Here is a 20151-nt window from a genome sequence, read left to right as displayed (position 1 = left end):
ATGCTGTAGTTATTGATACTGCATGTTCCAAGACAGTGTGTGGTTCTAAATGGTTATACAAATTTGTAGAATCCCTTGATCCATGACTTGATCAACTTACTTGTAATGAAAGTCATGTACCATTCAAATTTGGTGATGGACAAACAGTATATTCGTATCAGAAAGTGAAAATTCCTGCACTAATTGGGTCAGTTAAGTGCTCAATTGAAACAGAAGTGGTGGATTGTGAAATACCGTTATTGTTAAGTAAAATCCCTCTGAAAAGAGCAAGCACTATCCTAGATCTCAGCAATGACAAGGTCACCATGTTTGGACAGTTAGGGGATGTAAACCTAACTTCAAGTGGTCATTACTGTATCAATATTAAAGACAAGCAACTGGTAAAGTCTGGCGCCTTAACAAATGTGTATATGGTCTTGTTGATGCATCCTTAAAGTGGTACGAAAAAATTAAAGCAACATTGCTAGATTGTGGAGGAACAGTGTTCAAAATTGATTCAGCAGTATTTTATTGGTATAATGAAAAAGGTTTGACTGGTGTCCTAGCAGTTCATGTAGATGACTTTCTTTCGGCAGGATCCAGTTCCTTTGAGAAAAGTGTTGTGTCCAGAATTAGGGATATGTTCAAGGTAGGGAAAGAATCCTGTGAGTCTTTCAAATATTTGGGTCTTGACCTCAACCAAGAAAATGAAACTATTGTTCTCAGCCAGCAAGACTATGTCAGAATGTTGAACATGTTGAAGACTGTTTTAATTAATAAAGATAGAGTTAAAACATCTCCTCTTTTATCATCAGAACAGACACAATTGAGGTCAAAAATAAGACAATTATTATGGTTAGCAAGACAAACACGTCTAGACATTGCATTTGATGTTACTGCTATTTCATCAAAAATTAAGTCTAGCAGATCTAAAGAAAGTTAATAAAATAATTAGGAAGGTGCAAAACGATCCCGTTTCACTGTAATTCCAGAATCTTGGACAAAATGTGAAATTTATTTTGTTCAGTGATGCATCATTTGGAAATCTTCCAGATGGTGGAAGTCAGGGTGCTTACGTTGTGTTTTTGATGGGCGAAGATGGTAAAGTGAACCCAATCACTTGGCAGTCTAAGAAATTAAGAAGGGTTGTACGTTGTACTTTGGCAAGTGAAGCCTTGGCCTTAGCTGATGGTGTGGACTGTGTTATATCTTTATCAGCTCTGTTTAAGGAATTAATGCATAATGAGAACGATTTGATGCATACTCCAGTAGATTGTTTCGTTGACAACAAAGACCTTTATCATGCAATATACTCTGATAAACCTGTTGGAGAAAAGAGGTTGAGGGTGGAGATCAATGCAATAAAGCAACTACTTCAAGATGGAGAGCTTAAAGAAGTAAAATGGATTCAGACTAATGAACAAATTGCCAATGTTCTTACAAAGCATGGTGCTTCTGGACAAGACATCTTACGTTGTTTTGAAAAAGGACTTTTGAATTTAAGCCTTTTGTAATAAGTGCAACTGACAAAAAAAAAGGGAGAAGAAAGATTAGATAAATACTTGATACTATTACATTTTAATTGCCTTCATTTTCATTTTTATTTGGACATTAACATTTCTAATGAAAAGAGAAAAGGATTAGATTGTTAACTACTGTGTTTTCTATTATTTTGTTTATATTATTTTCAGGTACATGTTACTTAGTGGGTTTAGTTTATAGATTAGTAAAGAAATTAGAATAGACAATAGTATTATATTGAAGCCATAAATAGCCAATCAACAACAGATTCTTAACATTTTTAATCTCTCGAAACACTCTCTTAACGTTCTTTTAAAGATGTTTTCGCTGTATTGCAGACCCAGTATGCAGGAACCTACGGTTGTTCTCCGGTCTTTGGTCGTGTTGTTGTCGTTTTTTATTGACACGTTCCTCGTTTCCATTCTCAATTTTATGTATAATATGTACCTGTTTTTGACAATAATATTTTTATTCTTGTTTAATTCAATAAGAGTTGACTCTGCATTTCTTATTTTATTACACATTCAGTCTTCTTGTACGCTTTTTATTTTAACACTGATCGAAAATGAAAGATGGCATAGAATTGCATCCAAACCAACGTTTTGGGTTCACGTTAAACTTGCAATGAGATTTATCCTTTTGCTCATTAAAGGCTAAACTCTAAGTTTGAGATGAAGAACAACTATAAAAGCACCTAAGATATTTAGAAAAAAAACAGAAACAAAAATAAAGACATGGCCTATATGACGTAAAGCAAAACCGTTGAGAAATGATTCGATTCAAGACATATAGGTACTTTTCTTTTTTTATTATTGAATATCGTTTTTTGATAAGTAATTGTCTTTTCATTTTTGTGTCGTAATTAAGTTGTTTTTTCATTAACTTACATGAACAAACACTATTTCCTTTTATATTATCTACATTTAATGAGGATCCATATTTTATATAGTTCATATAGTGTTTTTAAAACTGTTCAGTTCAAAGGGTTTATTGTTTACAGTGTTTTTGTATACGAGATGAAATACTTGGATTTTGTTACCAAACAAAAAGTGTTTTTTTCGAAGTAACTAATAAGATCTGATTATTTATTTTAAAATAATATTAATATTAACATCGAGCATGACAATTTCAGTTCTATTTAGAGTCTCTCGTTCAGTGGTTGTCGTTTGTTTACATGGTTCATAAGTATTTCTCTTTTCTCATGTTTTACATATATCAGACCGTTGGTTTTCCTGTATGAATTATTTTACACTAGTCATTTTGGGGCCCTTTATAGCTTGCTGTTCAGTGTGAGTCAATGGGCTCTGTGTTGAAACCTGTATTTTGTCCTATAAATGATTACTTTTTTAAAATTTGACATGGACGGAGAGTTGTCTCATTAGCACTCATGTCACATCTTCTTATTTATTCGTAAAGTCTGCTGACAGTTTTGTTCAAAATATTCGTTTCAAAGTAAAAAAAAGTTAACAAAAGATGAATACAGCTATAGAAAAATAAGAGGATGACAGCCAATGAAACAACCATACATCAGAGATCTAACGACGAGAGAGCAAACAAATATGTGTCATTATAAATGAGCATGTGTCATTGTAAACGAGCAAAACCCCATACCGTTCAGTCAGCTATAAAAGGCGGTTCCGACATGACAAAATGTACATGTTAACTTTTTCTAATAACATGCATGCAAATACTTTTATAAGTGTTAATCATACATGCATTTCTATTTACACACGGTAAACTTTTATAGAACTGAGGACAGCATATTGCTTTAATGAATTGATGTGGTCTAATTAGAAATAGATGGTTAGTGAAACCGAATAGGAATCCATTTGCATTAAAAAATGAGTACAAAATGCAAAATTGGCACTGGAAATCTTAGTGAAAAGCCCTGAAAGGGTCATGGAGATATTATAATTACTATTCATGTCCCGAATGAAAAGCCACTAGAGATTGATATATAGATAACCATATTTATATGATTATTATACATGGCTTACCTATGTTGCCCCGAGTGAAAAGCCCGAGGGTTATATAAAAATAAGACTATTACAGTGACTAAACATGGCCTACCTATGTTGTCCCGAATGAAAAGCCATGCATGGCCTACCTGTGTTGTCCGAAATGATAAAACCTATGAGGATGTCTCGCAGGAAAAGCCCGAGGGTTATATAAATATTAGCCTATTATAGTGACTATGCATGGCCTACCTGTGTTGTCCCAAATGACAAAACCTATGAGGATGTCTCGTATAAAAGCCCGAGGGTTATATAAAAATTAACCTATTATAGTGACTATGCATGGCCTACCTGTGTTGTCTAAAATGACAAAACCTATGAGGATGTCTCGTATGAAGGGCCCTAAGAGGATTAAAAAAAAATGACCCTATTTTAACTACTATAAATGGCCTACCTGTGTTATCTTGTTGTTTTTCTTTACAATTACCAACAAGGAAGTGAATATTCTTTTGAAAAACTAAATTTAAAGTTGAACTACTTGTGCATGTTAAGTGTTATAGTGATTTAAATAACATACGGAAGTGAAAGATGACTTTATAGATATTTTAATATCGTATTTCATTTAATTTGGGTAATTGCCAGACGAACGGTGATGCAAATTCTATATAAGCGTGAGAATTCCAAAATTATCGTGAGGATGGTCATCAAAGTTAGGGGAAATAAGAGAAAGTGAAACCGTTAATCTCACAGCTAGGGTTTTGAGAAATTAATCATTGCGTCAATTTTAAATTAGCTATCTACATATAATGGGAGTTTCCAATCAATTCGTCATTCCTGTCCTATGGATAAGTTTGGAAATATTTACCACTGCTTTACATTGTATATGAGCATGATGAGAAAACGAAACCATTTGGTTGGTTGGTTCATAGATTTTTATTTGTTATTTTTATACACCATCAGGCTGTTGTGCATGTTTGATGCATAACTATAAGTTAAAAGGAATGCTCTATACACATTATAAATAAACTCATCATAGATACCAGGACTAAATTTTGTATATACGCCTGACGCGCGTTTCGTCTACAAAGGACTCAAAAATGAGGCTCGAATCCAAATCAGTTAAAAAAAAAGCCAAAGATGACGTTACAGAATGAAGGTCGAGAGATTTAATCTATCAGTGGAACATGAGGACATTTTTTTACGTAGGCACAGATATTGTCTTGTTAAACAAACAAACTATACTTACTGACGGCAGTACTGACTGCCCTGCAAAGAGGTATTTTTTTGTAAGTGTTCTTAAAAGTTTAAAGGGTTAGATATTTCGCTAAATAGAGCTCCTCATTCGGGCTGGATGTTGCTAGTTATTTATACAGCATAACACAATCTGACTGATCCTGACTGGTAGACACTTTTTGCAAGTGAATCGCACTCCTCAGACTGAAATAGTTGACTTCAGTTTCTTTGCATTGGTCGTCCGCAATTTATTTGTGAACATAATAATTATTATTACTAGTAACCAAAACATATTTTGTCAGTTAATGCATGGTCATAAATTTGCTTTATAAACAAAAATATTGATGAAAATCACGAACAATTGTAAAAAACCTGCTTGCTTTATTGATTAGTCTTTAACGCCACGTTCAACTCTATTGTGTTATATGGGGGCGCTCAGTTCTTATTGGCGAAAGGAGCCGGAGTAGCCGGATAGAACAGCGGCCTTCGATAGCAAACTCCGACGAACAATTAAAAAAACAAATATTGACTATTTTTTTCAAAAGCTGTGGTACTAAGAATCAAAATCCATCAGCTTTTGAACTTTATTGTTAGTCATAACAGTATTGAAGGTACAACTGTTTATCCAATGACAAAACCACCGTCCTGGATCGAGCTGAAACAAAAATCAAAGTGAACCCAAAGAGCATGCACGTAGAACAGTTATTGCATAAGTACTGTACAAAAGTAGACTAGGTCTTTGGATAATAGTTGTCATCTCATATATCACATCTCCCTCTTTATATATACGTCAAGGAGAAAGCAACAGACATAGGTCTTTGAATGATAGTTGTCTTACTGGCAAACATCCCATTTATCACATCTCCCTCTTTACATATACGTCAACTATGATAGGTCTTTGGATGATAGTTGTCTTACTGGCAATCATCCCATTTATCACATCTCCCTCTTTACATATACGTCAACTATGATAGGTCTTTGGATGATAGTTGTCTTACTGGCAATCATCCCATTTATCACATCTCCCTCTTTACATATACGTCAACTATGATAGGTCTTTGGATGATAGTTGTCTTACTGGCAATCATCCCATTTATCACATCTCCCTCTTCACATATACGTCAACTATGATAGGTCTTTGGATGATAGTTGTCTTACTGGCAATCATCCCATTTATCACATCTCCCTCTTTACATATACGTCAACTATGATAGGTCTTTGGATGATAGTTGTCATTTCATATATCACATCTCCCTCTTTATATATACGTCAAGGAGAAAGCAACAGACATAGGTCTTTGGATGATACATTTGTAGTTGTCTTACTGGCAAACATCCCATTTATCACATCTCCCTCTTTACATATACGTCAACTATGACAGGTCTTTGGATGATAGTTGTCTTACAGGCAAACATCCCATTTATCACATCTCCTTCTTTATATATACGTCAATGAGACAACAAAAAATTAAAAGAAAATCGTGAAATATTACTTTCTTTCTTCGTGTGTACGTGGTTCATATACAAGTGCGGTCAACTCACCTCTTGAATCTAGACGTTTTTTTAATCATACGTATACAAATAGTATAGGACAGTATAAGGAGATGTGGTATGATGAGACAACTAACTACCCACCAAAGATCAAATGACAACACGGCACTAAAGTGGTGATTTTAATATTTTAAGTTGCTTTTAGAAAACGCAGATACGACACGTAACGTATCTATATAATAAAGTTTCGATAATAATATTTTGTTTGTTTTTGTAGATGTGTACATATGCATTTAATAAGAGTTGTCTCTCTTTACCAGGTTGAGCTCCCTCCATAGATTTGTTTTTTTGTCTTATGCTCAAAATTGATTATACAAACTGTGTTATATTTATTTGCGTACGTGTTAGTTTATTTAGTAAAAATGACTGTAACGCTCTTACTCGAAATAAGTGTGATTATGCTGTATATTGTTTTTTTGACCGATTATTATTACACTGATCACGTATAAATCCAATAAGCTGTTCGTACAGAAATAAAGCATTAGTTGTTTTTCTTCATTTCAGAAAATCTTGATTAGAATAATAAAAATGTCCATGTCTATGCTTTTTCGACCTTAAACTAACCTTTCATAGCATACATATTTCTGTTTTAATGTACACTGATCATCAAACCACGTGCTAGAATGCTGTGCGTGAATCGCTAAACAATCCTCTCCCTGACTGTGGTGATTATCTGGTTGTCCGTGATACCAATTTGTAAAGTTAAAGAGCTGACCACTAGATGGCCATTCCCATTCTCCTTCTTGAAAATCATCAGTACCATCTGTCCAGTATGATCCTACAAACAAATAAACCGTCAGTACCATCTGTCCAGTATGATCCTACAAACAAATAAATCGTCAGTACCATCTGTCCAGTATGATCCTACAAACAAATAAATCGTCAGTACCAATCTGTATGATCATACAAACAAATAAATCGTCAGTACCAATCTGTATGATCATACAAACAAATAAATCATCAGTTCCATCTGTCCAGTATGATCCTATAAACAAATAAACCGTCAGTACCATCTGTCAATTATGATCCTACCAACAAATAAACCATCAGTACCATCTGTCCAGTATGATCCTACCAACAAATAAATCGTCAGTACCAGCTGTCCAGTTATGATCCTATAAACAAATAAATCGTCTGTACCATCTGTCAAGTATGATCCTACAATCAAATAAATCGTCAGTGCCATCTGTCAAGTACGATCCTATCAACAAATAAATCGTCAGTACCATCTGTCCAGTATGATCCTTCAAACAAATAAACCGCAAGTACCATCTGTCCAGTATGATCCTACAAACAAATAATCGTCAATACCATCTGTCCAGTATGATCCTACAAACAAATAATCGTCAGTACCATCTGTCCAGTATGATCCTACAAACAAATTAATCATCGGTACCATCTGTTCAGTATGATCCTACAAACAAATAAATCGTCAGTACCATCTGTCAAATATGATCCTATCAAAAAAAAAATCGTCAGTACCATCTGTCTAGTATATGATCATATAAACAAATAGATCGTCAGTGCCATCTGTCCAGTATGATCCTATAAACAAATAAATCGTCAGTACCATCTGTCAAGTATGATCCTATAAACAAATAAATCGTCAGTGCCATCTGTCCAGTATGATCCTACAAACAAATAGATCGTCAGTACCATCTGTCCAGTATAATCCTATCAACAAATAAATCGTCAGTGCCATCTGTCCAGTATGATCCTACAAACAAATAGATCGTCAGTACCATCTGTCCAGTATAATCCTATAAACAAATGAATCGTCAGTACCATCTGTCCAGTATGATCCTACAAACAAATAAATCATCAGTTCCATCTGTCCAGTATGATCCTACAAACAAATAAATCGTCAGTACCATCTGTCAAGTATTATCATACAAATAAATAAATCGTCAGTACCATCTGTCCAGTATGACCCTACAAACAAATAAATCGTCGAAGTACAATCTTTCCAGTATGATCCTTCAAACAAATAAATCGTCAGTACCATCTATCAAGTATGATCCTATAAACAAATAAATCGTCAGTACCATCTGTCAAGTATGATCCTATAAACAAATAAATCGTCAGTGCCATCTGTCAAGTATTATCATACAAATAAATAACTCGTCAGTACCATCTGTCCAGTATGATCCTACAAACAAATAACTCGTCAGTACCATCTGTCCAGTATGATCATAGAAACAAATAAATCGTCAGTATCATCTGTCCAGTATGATCATACAAACAAATATATCGTCTGTACCATCTGTCAAGTATGATCCTTCAAACAAATAAATTGTCAGGACCATCTGTCAAGTATGATCCTACAAACAAATAAATTGTCTGTTCCATCTATCCAGTAGGATCCTACAAACAAACAAATCGTCTGTACCATCTGTCCAGTATGATCCTACAAACAAATAAACTGTCAGTACCATCTGTCAATTATGATCCTACAAACAAATAAACCATCAGTACCATCTGTCCAGTATGATCCTACAAACAAATAAATCGTCAGTACCAGCTGTCAAGTTATGATCCTATAAACAAATAAATCGTCTGTACAATCTGTCAAGTATGATTCTACAAACAAATAAATCGTCAGTACAATCTGTCAAGTATGATGCTACAATCAAATAAATCTTTAGTACCATCTGTCAAATATGATCCTACAAACAAATAAATCGTCTGTACCATCTGTCCAGTATGATCCTACAAACAAATAAATCGTCAGTACCATCTGTCCAGTATGATCATACAAAGAAATAAATCGTCAGTACCATCTGTCTAGTATGATCCTACAAACAAACAAATCGTCTGTACCATCTGTCCAGTATGATCCTACAAACAAATAAATCGTCAGTATCATCTGACCAGTATGATCATACAAACAAATATATCGTCTGTACCATCTGTCAAGTATGATCCTTCAAACAAATAAATTGTCAGGACCATCTGTCAAGTATGATCCTACAAAAAAATAAATTGTCTGTTCCATCTATCCAGTAGGATCCTACAAACAAACAAATCGTCTGTACCATCTGTCCAGTATGATCCTACAAACAAAAAACTCGTCAGTACCATCTGTCCAGTATGATCATACAAACAAATATATAGTCCGAGTACCATCTGTCCAGTATGATCCTACAAACAAATAAATCGTCAGTACCATCTGTCCCGTATGATCCTACAAACAAATAACTCGTCAGTACCACCTGTCCAGTATGATCCTACAAACAAATAAATCGCCAGTACCATCTGTCCAGTATGATCCTACAAAAAAATAAAACATCAGTACCATCTGTCAAGTATGATCCCATAAACAAATAAATCGTCAGTTTCATCTGTCCAGTATGATTGTTCAAACAAATAAACCGCATGTACCATCTGTCGAGTATGATCCTACAAACAAATATATCGTCAGTACCATTATTCCAGTATGATCCTACAAACAAAGTTATCATCGGTACCATCTGCTCAGTATGATCCTATAATCAAATAAGTCGTCAGTACCATCTGTCCAGTATGATCATTCAAACAAATAAATCGTCAGTACCATCTGTCCAGTATGATGCTACACACAAAAAAATCGTTAGTACCAACTGTCAAGTATGATCCCATAATCAAATAAGTCGTCAGTACCATCTGTCCAGTATGATCATTCAAACAAATAAATCGTCAGTACCATCTGTCCAGTATGATGCTACACAAAAAAAAATCGTTAGTACCAACTGTCAAGTATGATCCTACAAACAAATAAATCGTCTGTACCATCTGTCCAGTATAATCCTACAAACAAATAAGTCGTCAGTACCATCTGTCAAGTATGATGCTACAAACAAACAAATCGTCTGTACCATCTGTCCAGTATGATCCTACAAACAAATAAATCGTCAGTACCATCTGTCAAGTATGATCCTTCAAACAAATAAATCGTCAGTACCATTTGTCCAGTATGATCATACAAACAAATATATCGTCCGAGTACCGTCTGTCCAGTATGATCATACAAACACATTAATCGTCAGAACCATCTGTCCAGTATGATCCTACAAACACATTAATCTCCTACAAACACATTAATCGTCAGAACCATCTATCCAGTATGATCCTACAAAAATATAAACCGTCATTACCATCTGTCCAGTATGATTCTACAAACATATAGATCGTCAGTACCATCTGTCCAATATGATCCTACAAACAAATAACTCGTCAGTACCATCTGTCCAGTATGATCCTACAAACAAATCAATCGTCAGTACCATCTGTCTAGTATGATCATACAAATAAATAAACCGTCAGTACCAATCTGTATGATCATACAAACAAATAAATCGTCAGTAACATCTGTATTGTTTGATCCTACAAACAAATAAATCGTCAGTACCATCTGTCCAATACGATCCTACAAACAAATAAAATCGTCAGTACCATCTGCCCAGTATGATCCTACAAACAAATTAATCGTCAGTACCATCTGCCCAGTATGATGCTACAAACAAATAAATCGTCAGTACCATCTGTCCAGTATGATCCTACAAACAATAAATCATCAGTACCATCTGCCCAGTATGATCTTACAAATCGTCAGTACCATCTGTCCAGTATGATGCTACACACAAAAAAATCGTTAGTACCAACTGTCAAGTATGATCCTACAAACAAATAAATCGTCTGTACCATCTGTCCAGTATAATCCTACAAACAAATAAGTCGTCAGTACCATCTGTCAAGTATGATGCTACAAACAAACAAATCGTCTGTACCATCTGTCCAGTATGATCCTACAAACAAATAAATCGTCAGTACCATCTGTCAAGTATGATCCTTCAAACAAATAAATCGTCAGTACCATTTGTCCAGTATGATCATACAAACAAATATATCGTCCGAGTACCGTCTGTCCAGTATGATCATACAAACACATTAATCGTCAGAACCAATTGTCCAGTATGATCCTACAAACACATTAATCGTCAGAACCATCTATCCAGTATGATCCTACAAAAATATAAACCGTCATTACCATCTGTCCAGTATGATTCTACAAACATATAGATCGTCAGTACCATCTGTCCAATATGATCCTACAAACAAATAACTCGTCAGTACCATCTGTCCAGTATGATCCTACAAACAAATCAATCGTCAGTACCATCTGTCTAGTATGATCATACAAATAAATAAACCGTCAGTACCAATCTGTATGATCATACAAACAAATAAATCGTCAGTAACATCTGTATTGTTTGATCCTACAAACAAATAAATCGTCAGTACCATCTGTCCAATACGATCCTACAAACAAATAAAATCGTCAGTACCATCTGCCCAGTATGATCCTACAAACAAATTAATCGTCAGTACCATCTGCCCAGTATGATGCTACAAACAAATAAATCGTCAGTACCATCTGTCCAGTATGATCCTACAAACAATAAATCATCAGTACCATCTGCCCAGTATGATCTTACAAAAAAATAAATCGGCAGTACCATCAGATTTTAGTTTGTATTGGGGGCCAGCTGAAAGACGCCTCCTGGTGCGGAAATTTCTCGCTGCATTAAAGACCTGTTGGTGACCTTCTGCTGTTGTCTTCTGTATGGTCGGATTGTTGTCTCTTTGAAACATTCCCCATTTCCATTCTCAATTTTATTAGATTATGTGTCGAAAACTCCTTTTTTGTGTTAACCCTTATGAGTTTAAGGAACCCTTCTTTCATTGTTGCTCTGTTTATTCTGCATGGGAATGTATTGAGTGTTTATTTCTGGATTTTTATTTTTTATAAAACTAGTTTTCTCTCTTTTTTCCCCAATTGTTTAATTTAACTCATTATTATCTAATCTATATATTTAACACAGAATTATGGTTTGATTCTTATTTTTTGGCGTCTTTTTTTTGTATCATTTTTTAAGGACACTAATATTTTTTTTGGAAAAACCCATCTCGACTCCTGTAAAACACTGCAATTCGTCACAAATCGGCCGTTTCAATACATCCATCTGATGGATGGAAAAAAGCGGAGTCACCCGATTGAAAAGACATCTACCAGTGGCGGATCCAGAACTTTTTGTTGGGGAGATGACTGACCTAAGGGGACCGATCCAGTCACGCTTCAGTGATGCTCTATATAATCAATCAAGTTTTCCCTCTAAAAGGGGGAGGGGCGCGCTCCCCAGGTACCCTAGATTCGCCTTTGTATAAATACCTCCATGTCTGTTGATTTGATTTTCCCTCTAAAAGGGAGAGGGGGTTGGATTCCCAGGCACCCTGGATTCGCCTATGTATAAATACCTCCATGCCTGTTGATTTGATTTACAACGAATGTATTGATATCATGTGTGTTAACTATTACCAACGAACTTCTGTGCGTTCTGCAATTAACCTATAAAAGGGAAAACTAATTATCTAAAATGTACATTTTTTTCACATCAAATTTACATGTTCGGTCTATGTACTATATCGTCCGTTGCTGTTGCTTCGTCTAATGAGTACTTTTATTAACAGCAGGTAACTAGTGGTCTATACGTGTACCTCGTACCTAGCTACTACATCAGGTTTAATTAACTCACAATTATCTTCGGAAATACCTGTATCAAGTAAGAAATGTGACTAGTGTTTTTTCCTGTCGTTTCGTTTGTTGATATACTACATGTAATATTTTCTCAGATAATATTTCACTACTCCCCGAAACCCCACCTGTTCTTATTTTGAGTTTACCTTATAGTTCGGTTTTTCAATTATTTTGATATTACCAATTTTATGAAAATACGAGAGGAATACATCAATTTCAAAATTCAGATTCCGAATTTTGAATGACTTGCGAATGACGCTAGCAAAACAATCTGACGTGTACTGTTTTCTTCTGTCAAGCACAAAAAAAAAAGATTTTTTTTTTATCTTCAATCGCGAAAGTGATGCGCAGGATTGTGAGTTTGAAGAAAAGGAAAACAAATATGAAAAAATGAGGGGAAAATCATTGACTTTTTTAATAAGCTGAAATACATTTTCTATTCTTATGGTTTGTTTGCACTTACTGCAGCTTCGTACCAGGATTTCTTCTCGTCACTAAAATAAAAACACATTCCAGCATGGTATTTCCACCCAGCTCTGCACTGACACAAGACATACCCGGATAGACACACTAAAAGAAAAGGTCAAATACAACCGAAAGTATCAATTACATTTTAGATACTAGTGCATAAGAAGTTTAAACATAAGTGAAATGTCATGTTCTTCTCAAACCAGTTGCAGACATGACCAAGGAGCCCTGAAATGGACACAAGAAGAAAAAAAACGAAAAAACGAAAAACAGACCCAGAGATAAATGGAGGAAACTCAACTTATCCTTGTCCTACTACTCCGAAATATATAAATAAACTAAAATTAAAAATCAAACAAGACTATCCAATACCAGAGTCTCTTGACTTGGGACAGGCGCAAACATGCGGAGGGATTTCACATGTTTATCACCGTTTTTTTTTGTCTATTTTTCTTTGGCTTGTGTTTGATTACCTTCTCGGGATCTGCGTATAAAATTAGGAAGATTAAAATGAATGCCAATTAAACCAATTAATAAATGACGTGAATGCAAGCACATAAGACATGCACATAAGGCACCGTACGGCCTTCACTAATGAGTAAATATCATACTGAATAGTCAGCAATTATATTGTGAACGAGAAAAATCAATGAACTGTTTTATGAATGAAACATCGAAAAATATGACAGACATCAATCAACAGTGGAGGATCCGAATTTTTTCATAAGTGGGGGCCCCCTGACTGACCTAAGAGGGGGCCCGCTCCAGTCATGCTTCAGTGATTCCCTATAAGCAACCAAATTTTTTCCCAAAAAGGGGGAGCCCGGGCCCCCTTGGCCCCCCTAAATCCGCCTCTGATCAAACAACCACTGACCTATATGTGTTTATTCAGTGTCATAAATATTAACTTACAAGAAATTATAAGTCTGAAATACCATAAACACGACATTATATCCAAATGGTCTTCGTAGGTTAAAAATGAGGATCCTCGTCTTATCTTTATTATGTAGTTCAGTGTAATCATTCGCTTTTTATCATAATACTACATAGAATAAATAATTTCAAGCGGTAAACAAGTAGACGCTTTTTTCGTTCAGAGATATTCCGTTTTCCCCAAGTCCGATTTCATTTTTACACAAAACAGTCAGGTGATGACATCACAAATCAATGCAGTACGCGTTAGGATCAATACAGCATCTTCTGCATTAACAATAACTTATTGGTGATGTAACCTTGCAGGAGGCTTTTATCAGAGGCGGATTTAAGGGGGGGGCGCCCCCCTTTTTGTGAAAAAAAATGGTTGCTTATATATATAGGGAATTACTGAAGCGTGACTGGGGCGGCCCCCTCTTAGGCAGTCAGAGGGCCCCCACTTATGAAAATTTCTGGATCCGCCACTGTTTATAATGTCAATAAAAACAGGTTCAGTAGAACTTTTTTTTTTATATAGACTTTCGCTTATTTTAAAAAACATCACATTTGCATAATTGGAATGAAATTAATACTAGGATGATGGACAAAATATGTCTTCTAATTTGACTTTTTCAACCTCCAAAAAAAAACAGCAGCTAATCCTGATTTTTCGATATATATCACTTATTTGTACCATACATATACTTATAAACCAAATTTATACATTAAATATGCATGTTTACTATCAACGTGAATCTCGACAGTCGAGATTCACGTTGATAGTAAACATGCATATTTAGAGAATAAATATGGTATATTAGTATATATATGGTACAAATAAGTACAAATAAGTACAAATAAGTGATATACATCGAAAAATCTGAGATTTATGAATAAAAAAAAAAAGGGGGTGGGACTATATGGGGCTTATACAGGATCCTGTCCTCAATCACCTGTGGTTTCATTGTTTATTTTTCAACATAACGCAGCAGAAAGAGTCCGGCTTGCGATAAATTCGTAATACGTTTAACTACTGACCCCTTACGGATCCATAGAGGGTGAATACAATTCAAAGGGGACTTTTTTGGATTCGAGCGTCACTGATGAGTCTTTTGCACAGGTGCTTGAGGACAGGATCCTGTATGAGCCCCATATAGTCCCTCCCCCCTTTTTTTTTATTCATAAATCTCAGATTTTTCGATATATATCACTTATTTGTACTTATTTGTACCATATATATACTAATATACCATATTTATACTCTAAATATGCATGTTTACTATCAACGTGAATCTCGACTGTTGAGATTCACGTTGATAGTAAACATGCATATTTAGAGCATAAATATGGTTTATTAGTATATATATGGTACAAATAAGTGATATATATCGAAAAATCTGACATTTATGAATAAAAAAAGGGGGGATGGACTATACGGGGCTCATACAGGATCCTGTCCTCAAGCACCTGTGGTCTTTTGTAGACGAAACTCGCGTCTGGCGTAGATCTATATACAAAATTAAGTCCTAGTATTTAATATGATGAGTTTATTTATACATTTATGACTTCTTATTGTATCTTAGGTGGGTTTTCATTAAAAAGCAAATGCTAATCATAATACAACTATATGTTTCTTCTATTGGTTTACTTCATGTTGTACGTGTATCAGTTTTCAAAACTTGTAGTTTGATGGATAAATAATAATGAGCGGTACAATGCAGAAACAGCCGAGTCAGTCATATAGCACACATTAATGATGTTCTCTTGTAACAAACTTCATTCTGTATTAAAAAAACAGAATTACTACTCAATGCCGTCGTATTGGTCTCATATACCATATACCACAAATACTTCGTATTGATGAAATTGTAAATGACATACTGCTAAACAGTATGAGAAAACAATAAACTCATAAAATATAAAAAAAAAGGCAAAGCCACACGACAACGCCGCTGCTCAGTTTATTAAAGATATGAAACAATTCATATAACTTGCATACACAATACACCATTTCAACAATATAATTTATATTTTTTCCAAACATAAAAAACTACCCTCCAGTCCTATCAATCATATAATTACGATAAAAGGGGGACTTATAAATAAAAATTCACCAACTTACTTAAGAATTAAACTTTAGATAAATGTGTGTTAACGGTTCGGCGCTGTCGTGCTGAATGACCAAAACCCCCGTTTTGGCGGGAAAAATGACCGTGCGATAAGCACGACACCTACATACATCATGAACAAACAAGAGAAAATAATTTCACTCTTATTAAGTACGTTCAAACGAAAGAAATTATATTTCTCTTGTAACAAACTTCATTCTGTATTCAAAAAACAGAATTACTACTCAATGCCGTCTCATATACCATATACCACAAATACTTCGTATTGGTCTCATATACCATAGACCACAAATTCTTCGTATTAATGAAATTGTACATGACATACTGCTAAACAGTATGAAGAAAACAATAAACTCATAAATAAAGTGCAAAGCCACACGACAACGCCGCTGCTGAACAAAAGAAAGGGACAATATGTAAAAAAGGACTAATAATTTAATTTGAAAAAATATACTAAAGTATGGAAGCCGATAAGGGCCATTAAAAAAAAATTATGTCGTAATTTCGACATAACATGTCGTTATAACGACATCGATATGTGGTAATTTCGACATACCATGTCGTTATAACGACATCGCTATGTCGTAATTTCGACATCGCTATGTCGTAATTTCGACATATCATGTCGTAATAACGACATCACTATGTCGTAAACGACATAGCTATGTCGTAATAACGACATCGCTATCTATACTATTAAACGAGAAGACCTCATTTTGGGTGTCGCTTCTCTTCTTTCCACAATAAATTAATCTTCATGCCTCTGTGTCCTATATGTACAGTGCATAATCGCATTTGTCATCGATTCATATGATTATCCAGATTGAGTTATTTTGGGAGAAAAACGAGAAAAAAGGCGTCTGGATATGTTTCCGTCATTGGACGAAATTTTAAGTCAGATTAGACTTCCGGTTTGCGTTTTCTGTATACTTTTATCATACTATATACTACCAATTAAGTGTTTGTCTGTCTGATATCCGTCATTGGACGAAATTTTAATTCAGATTAGACCTCCGGCTTGCGTTTATTGTATACTTTGATACAAATACATATACTAGGAATAAAGTGTATTTTCTGTCTGATACCATTTTCAAGTTTACTATCCACGGCGGTCACAGAGTTTATTAAATAGAGAGTGTCTGTATAATATATCAATGAATGATCAGTGGATCGATTATTAAACTGAAAATTGAATTTAAAAGAAATACACTTTATTTATAGTAATAAATGAAGCTGGACCTTTTTGGGACGTCGGGAACGGGTGTTTTTAGGATAGAAATTTCAGGATTGACCATTTCGAGATCCGAGATTTCTTTTTTCGAATTTCAGGATGTCGAGATATTTAATTTACATTAAAATCGGAACCTCAGGATTTCATGTTCTTAAGACCGGGATATCGGGATCAGGACCCCTCCCGGTGCGATCCCCCCTTTTATGAATGTTCATAATACATGTATACCGGTAAGCGCTAAAGTTATCCAGGTGTCATTAAAATTAATAGAGAACTAACAAAAAAAAAAAGGATTTCTTTTGTGGAAAAAGGAAGAGCCGGGCTAGAAAAACAATTATCCTGTCCTAAATTGACTTTTGATACCTTTTCTGAAATTCTCCAGTCATTAAGTTTTTTACAAAAAAAGAAGATGAGGTATGAATGCCAACGAGACAGCACTCCACAAGAGACCAAAATGACACCGAAATTAACATTTGAAAGTCACCTTATGGCCTTCAACAATGTGCAAAGTCGATACTGCATAGTCTGATATAAAAGCCCCCGAAATGACAATGTAAAACAATTCAAATGAAAATACTAACAGCCTTATGTATTTACAAAAAATAAACGAAAAACAAATATAAAACACATAAACAAACGACAACCACTGAATTACAGGCCCCTGACTTGAATGTTCATGATATACTACATGTATGTTCATAATGAAATTAATAGAAAACAAAAAAAAAGGAATTTTGGAAATTAAGAAGGAGGGTTAAAAAACATTTTCCTGTCCCCTGCAAGGACCTATTACTTCTGATACTTTTCCCGTAATTCACAAGTCAGTAAATCTTTTACAAAATTCTTCCTACAACACTTTACATTCTTTCAACCACGCTCTAAATGCCCGCGATTTCGCGGGTGTGTTCTAGTATATATTTAAAAGCATATGTATTATGATTGGCAAGAGTTTAAATGACACAGAAATTAACAACTATAGGTCATCATTATGCCCCCTATAATTAGAAAAGCCCCCGCATAGCCCTCACCTATAAAAGAGGGAGGAAAGATACATTGTACCAGAGGGAGAGTCCCCGAAATGCTGTGTGGCAGACAGTGTTATTATTTAATTATTAGCTCACTTGGTAAAACTCCAAATTTCATATTTAATGTATTTTATTGTTAAATAATTTAAATGAAGCTTATGAAGAATATATTTTGTTAAATGCATAGCTTTTGCTATTTGAATTCATTTGTTAAAGATTTCTATTTATATTGTAAAGTTTAATATTTGCATCGTCGCAAAATCCTAGGTTACCTTCTTTGAATACCTTCAGTGAGAAACTTATATATTCTAAAGATTCCTATCCAATTTAATAAGAATATGAATAAGAAAAAGAATATAACTGAACCAATATTCAAACATCAGGGTTGATATTAAAAGTGCTGTACAGCAAGATAAGGGTGTATTCAACTTCTATTAGTTGGAAGAATATTCAGTTGATTGGTATGGGGACTGAATTTGCAAGTCAAGCATCCCATCTCCGTTTAAATAATCGCAAACTACATGGCATCTTGTCATAAGGGTGAATTGAAGTATTGATTGCTCTATTTCTACTTTCAAACGTTGGGCACGATGTTCCTACAACACGTTACACTTAAAATGCAGTGTCGAAGAGGGATTTTGACTTCGATTATTTTTTGCAAGTTTATTCGTTTTTTTATATCGTTGGTTGATTCTGGTTCTGTTCGTTTTGTGATGTCATTTTTTATCAAAAATTACCTCGAGTTGTGGAAATCGATTTAATGATGTTTACCCTTTAAGTTATTTCAACTAAAAATGCAGTACTGTCTCAAGTAATGTAGGAATGAATAATGGGACGGAAGTACATGTATACGGTTTTCCATATTTCTTTTTTATCATAGGATGTTTAACTTTCAAGGTGCACATCATCCACTGTGATATCATCTGTCATTGTAAATTTTCTATATCTTAATTCAACCCCAATACAAATAAATCTGACACACTGCAAGTGAATCGAACATTTTTACCCTTGGTTAAATTTTAATAAAATAGTATTTTTCCTGGCACATATGCTGTCGAAATACACCCTTCAATTACTGGAACCTTAGCTTGAGAATTATTTCCCAAGTCATCTTCAGATATATACATTTCAAAATATAGTAATCTACTCCAGGATCGTCCGCGAAAACGGCAAATATGATCCCGGGTTTTTATTAATTCGATGAAACGGTTTTCGTCGCTGTTTTCGCCTTTCAATTACCTCCATTTCATGCACGAAAAGTTCCGGCTTCGCTAGGACAGGAATTACTTTCATCACGACATTTATAACATGAATAGCAGGACAAATCGCGAAGTAAAGCATTCCGTGAACTGGTATTAAGTCTTTTAATTTTGGTGATTGCACCTTACTTAGCCGACGGCTTTAAATGATCTATTTCGGAGTACTTCCGTAACATGAATTTCAATTCGCATTTTACATTTAGAGGACTGTCTTGGTGTCTCCAATTTGTCTTTGCAAAAGTTGGACGAAGTTCATGTAATGGAATTTTTTCCCCATTTCCAAATTCTTTTAAATAGCTCGTTAAAAGCTATATA

At 34.7% G+C, this 20151-nt stretch overlaps 1 protein-coding gene across 1 annotated transcript; it reads right to left on the bottom strand.

Moving 5' to 3' along the window:
• Window positions 1-5213: 5213 nt before the first annotated feature.
• Window positions 5214-14275, bottom strand: LOC134689581 (perlucin-like protein). The gene is made up of 5 exons (XM_063549550.1): window positions 14193-14275; window positions 13276-13382; window positions 12533-12623; window positions 6803-7016; window positions 5214-5343 (listed from the first exon to the last, which is right to left on the bottom strand). The coding sequence occupies exons 1-5, from the start codon at window positions 14227-14229 to the stop codon at window positions 5310-5312; spliced, it is 483 nt and encodes a 160-aa protein (XP_063405620.1). The 5' UTR covers window positions 14230-14275; the 3' UTR covers window positions 5214-5309.
• Between the last annotated feature and the right edge of the window lie 5876 nt (window positions 14276-20151).

The sequence above is a fragment of the Mytilus trossulus genome, chromosome 11 (assembly GCF_036588685.1).
Source record: "Mytilus trossulus isolate FHL-02 chromosome 11, PNRI_Mtr1.1.1.hap1, whole genome shotgun sequence".
Taxonomy (NCBI): domain Eukaryota; kingdom Metazoa; phylum Mollusca; class Bivalvia; order Mytilida; family Mytilidae; genus Mytilus; species Mytilus trossulus.
Note: the sequence above shows the minus strand (reverse complement) of the source record. Positions and strands in the feature narration are given on the sequence as shown.

Coding starts and splice junctions, on each gene's coding strand:
- LOC134689581 (XM_063549550.1), bottom strand. CDS start 14,229: ATGTCGTGTTTATGGTATTTCAGACTTATAATTTCTT. Junction 13,383..14,192: donor TTTCAGACTTATAATTTCTT/GTAAGTTAATAT, acceptor CTTTTCTTTTAG/TGTGTCTATCCGGGTATGTC. Junction 7,017..12,532: donor TCAAATCAACAGGCATGGAG/GTATTTATACAT, acceptor ATTTGTTTGTAG/GATCATACTGGACAGATGGT.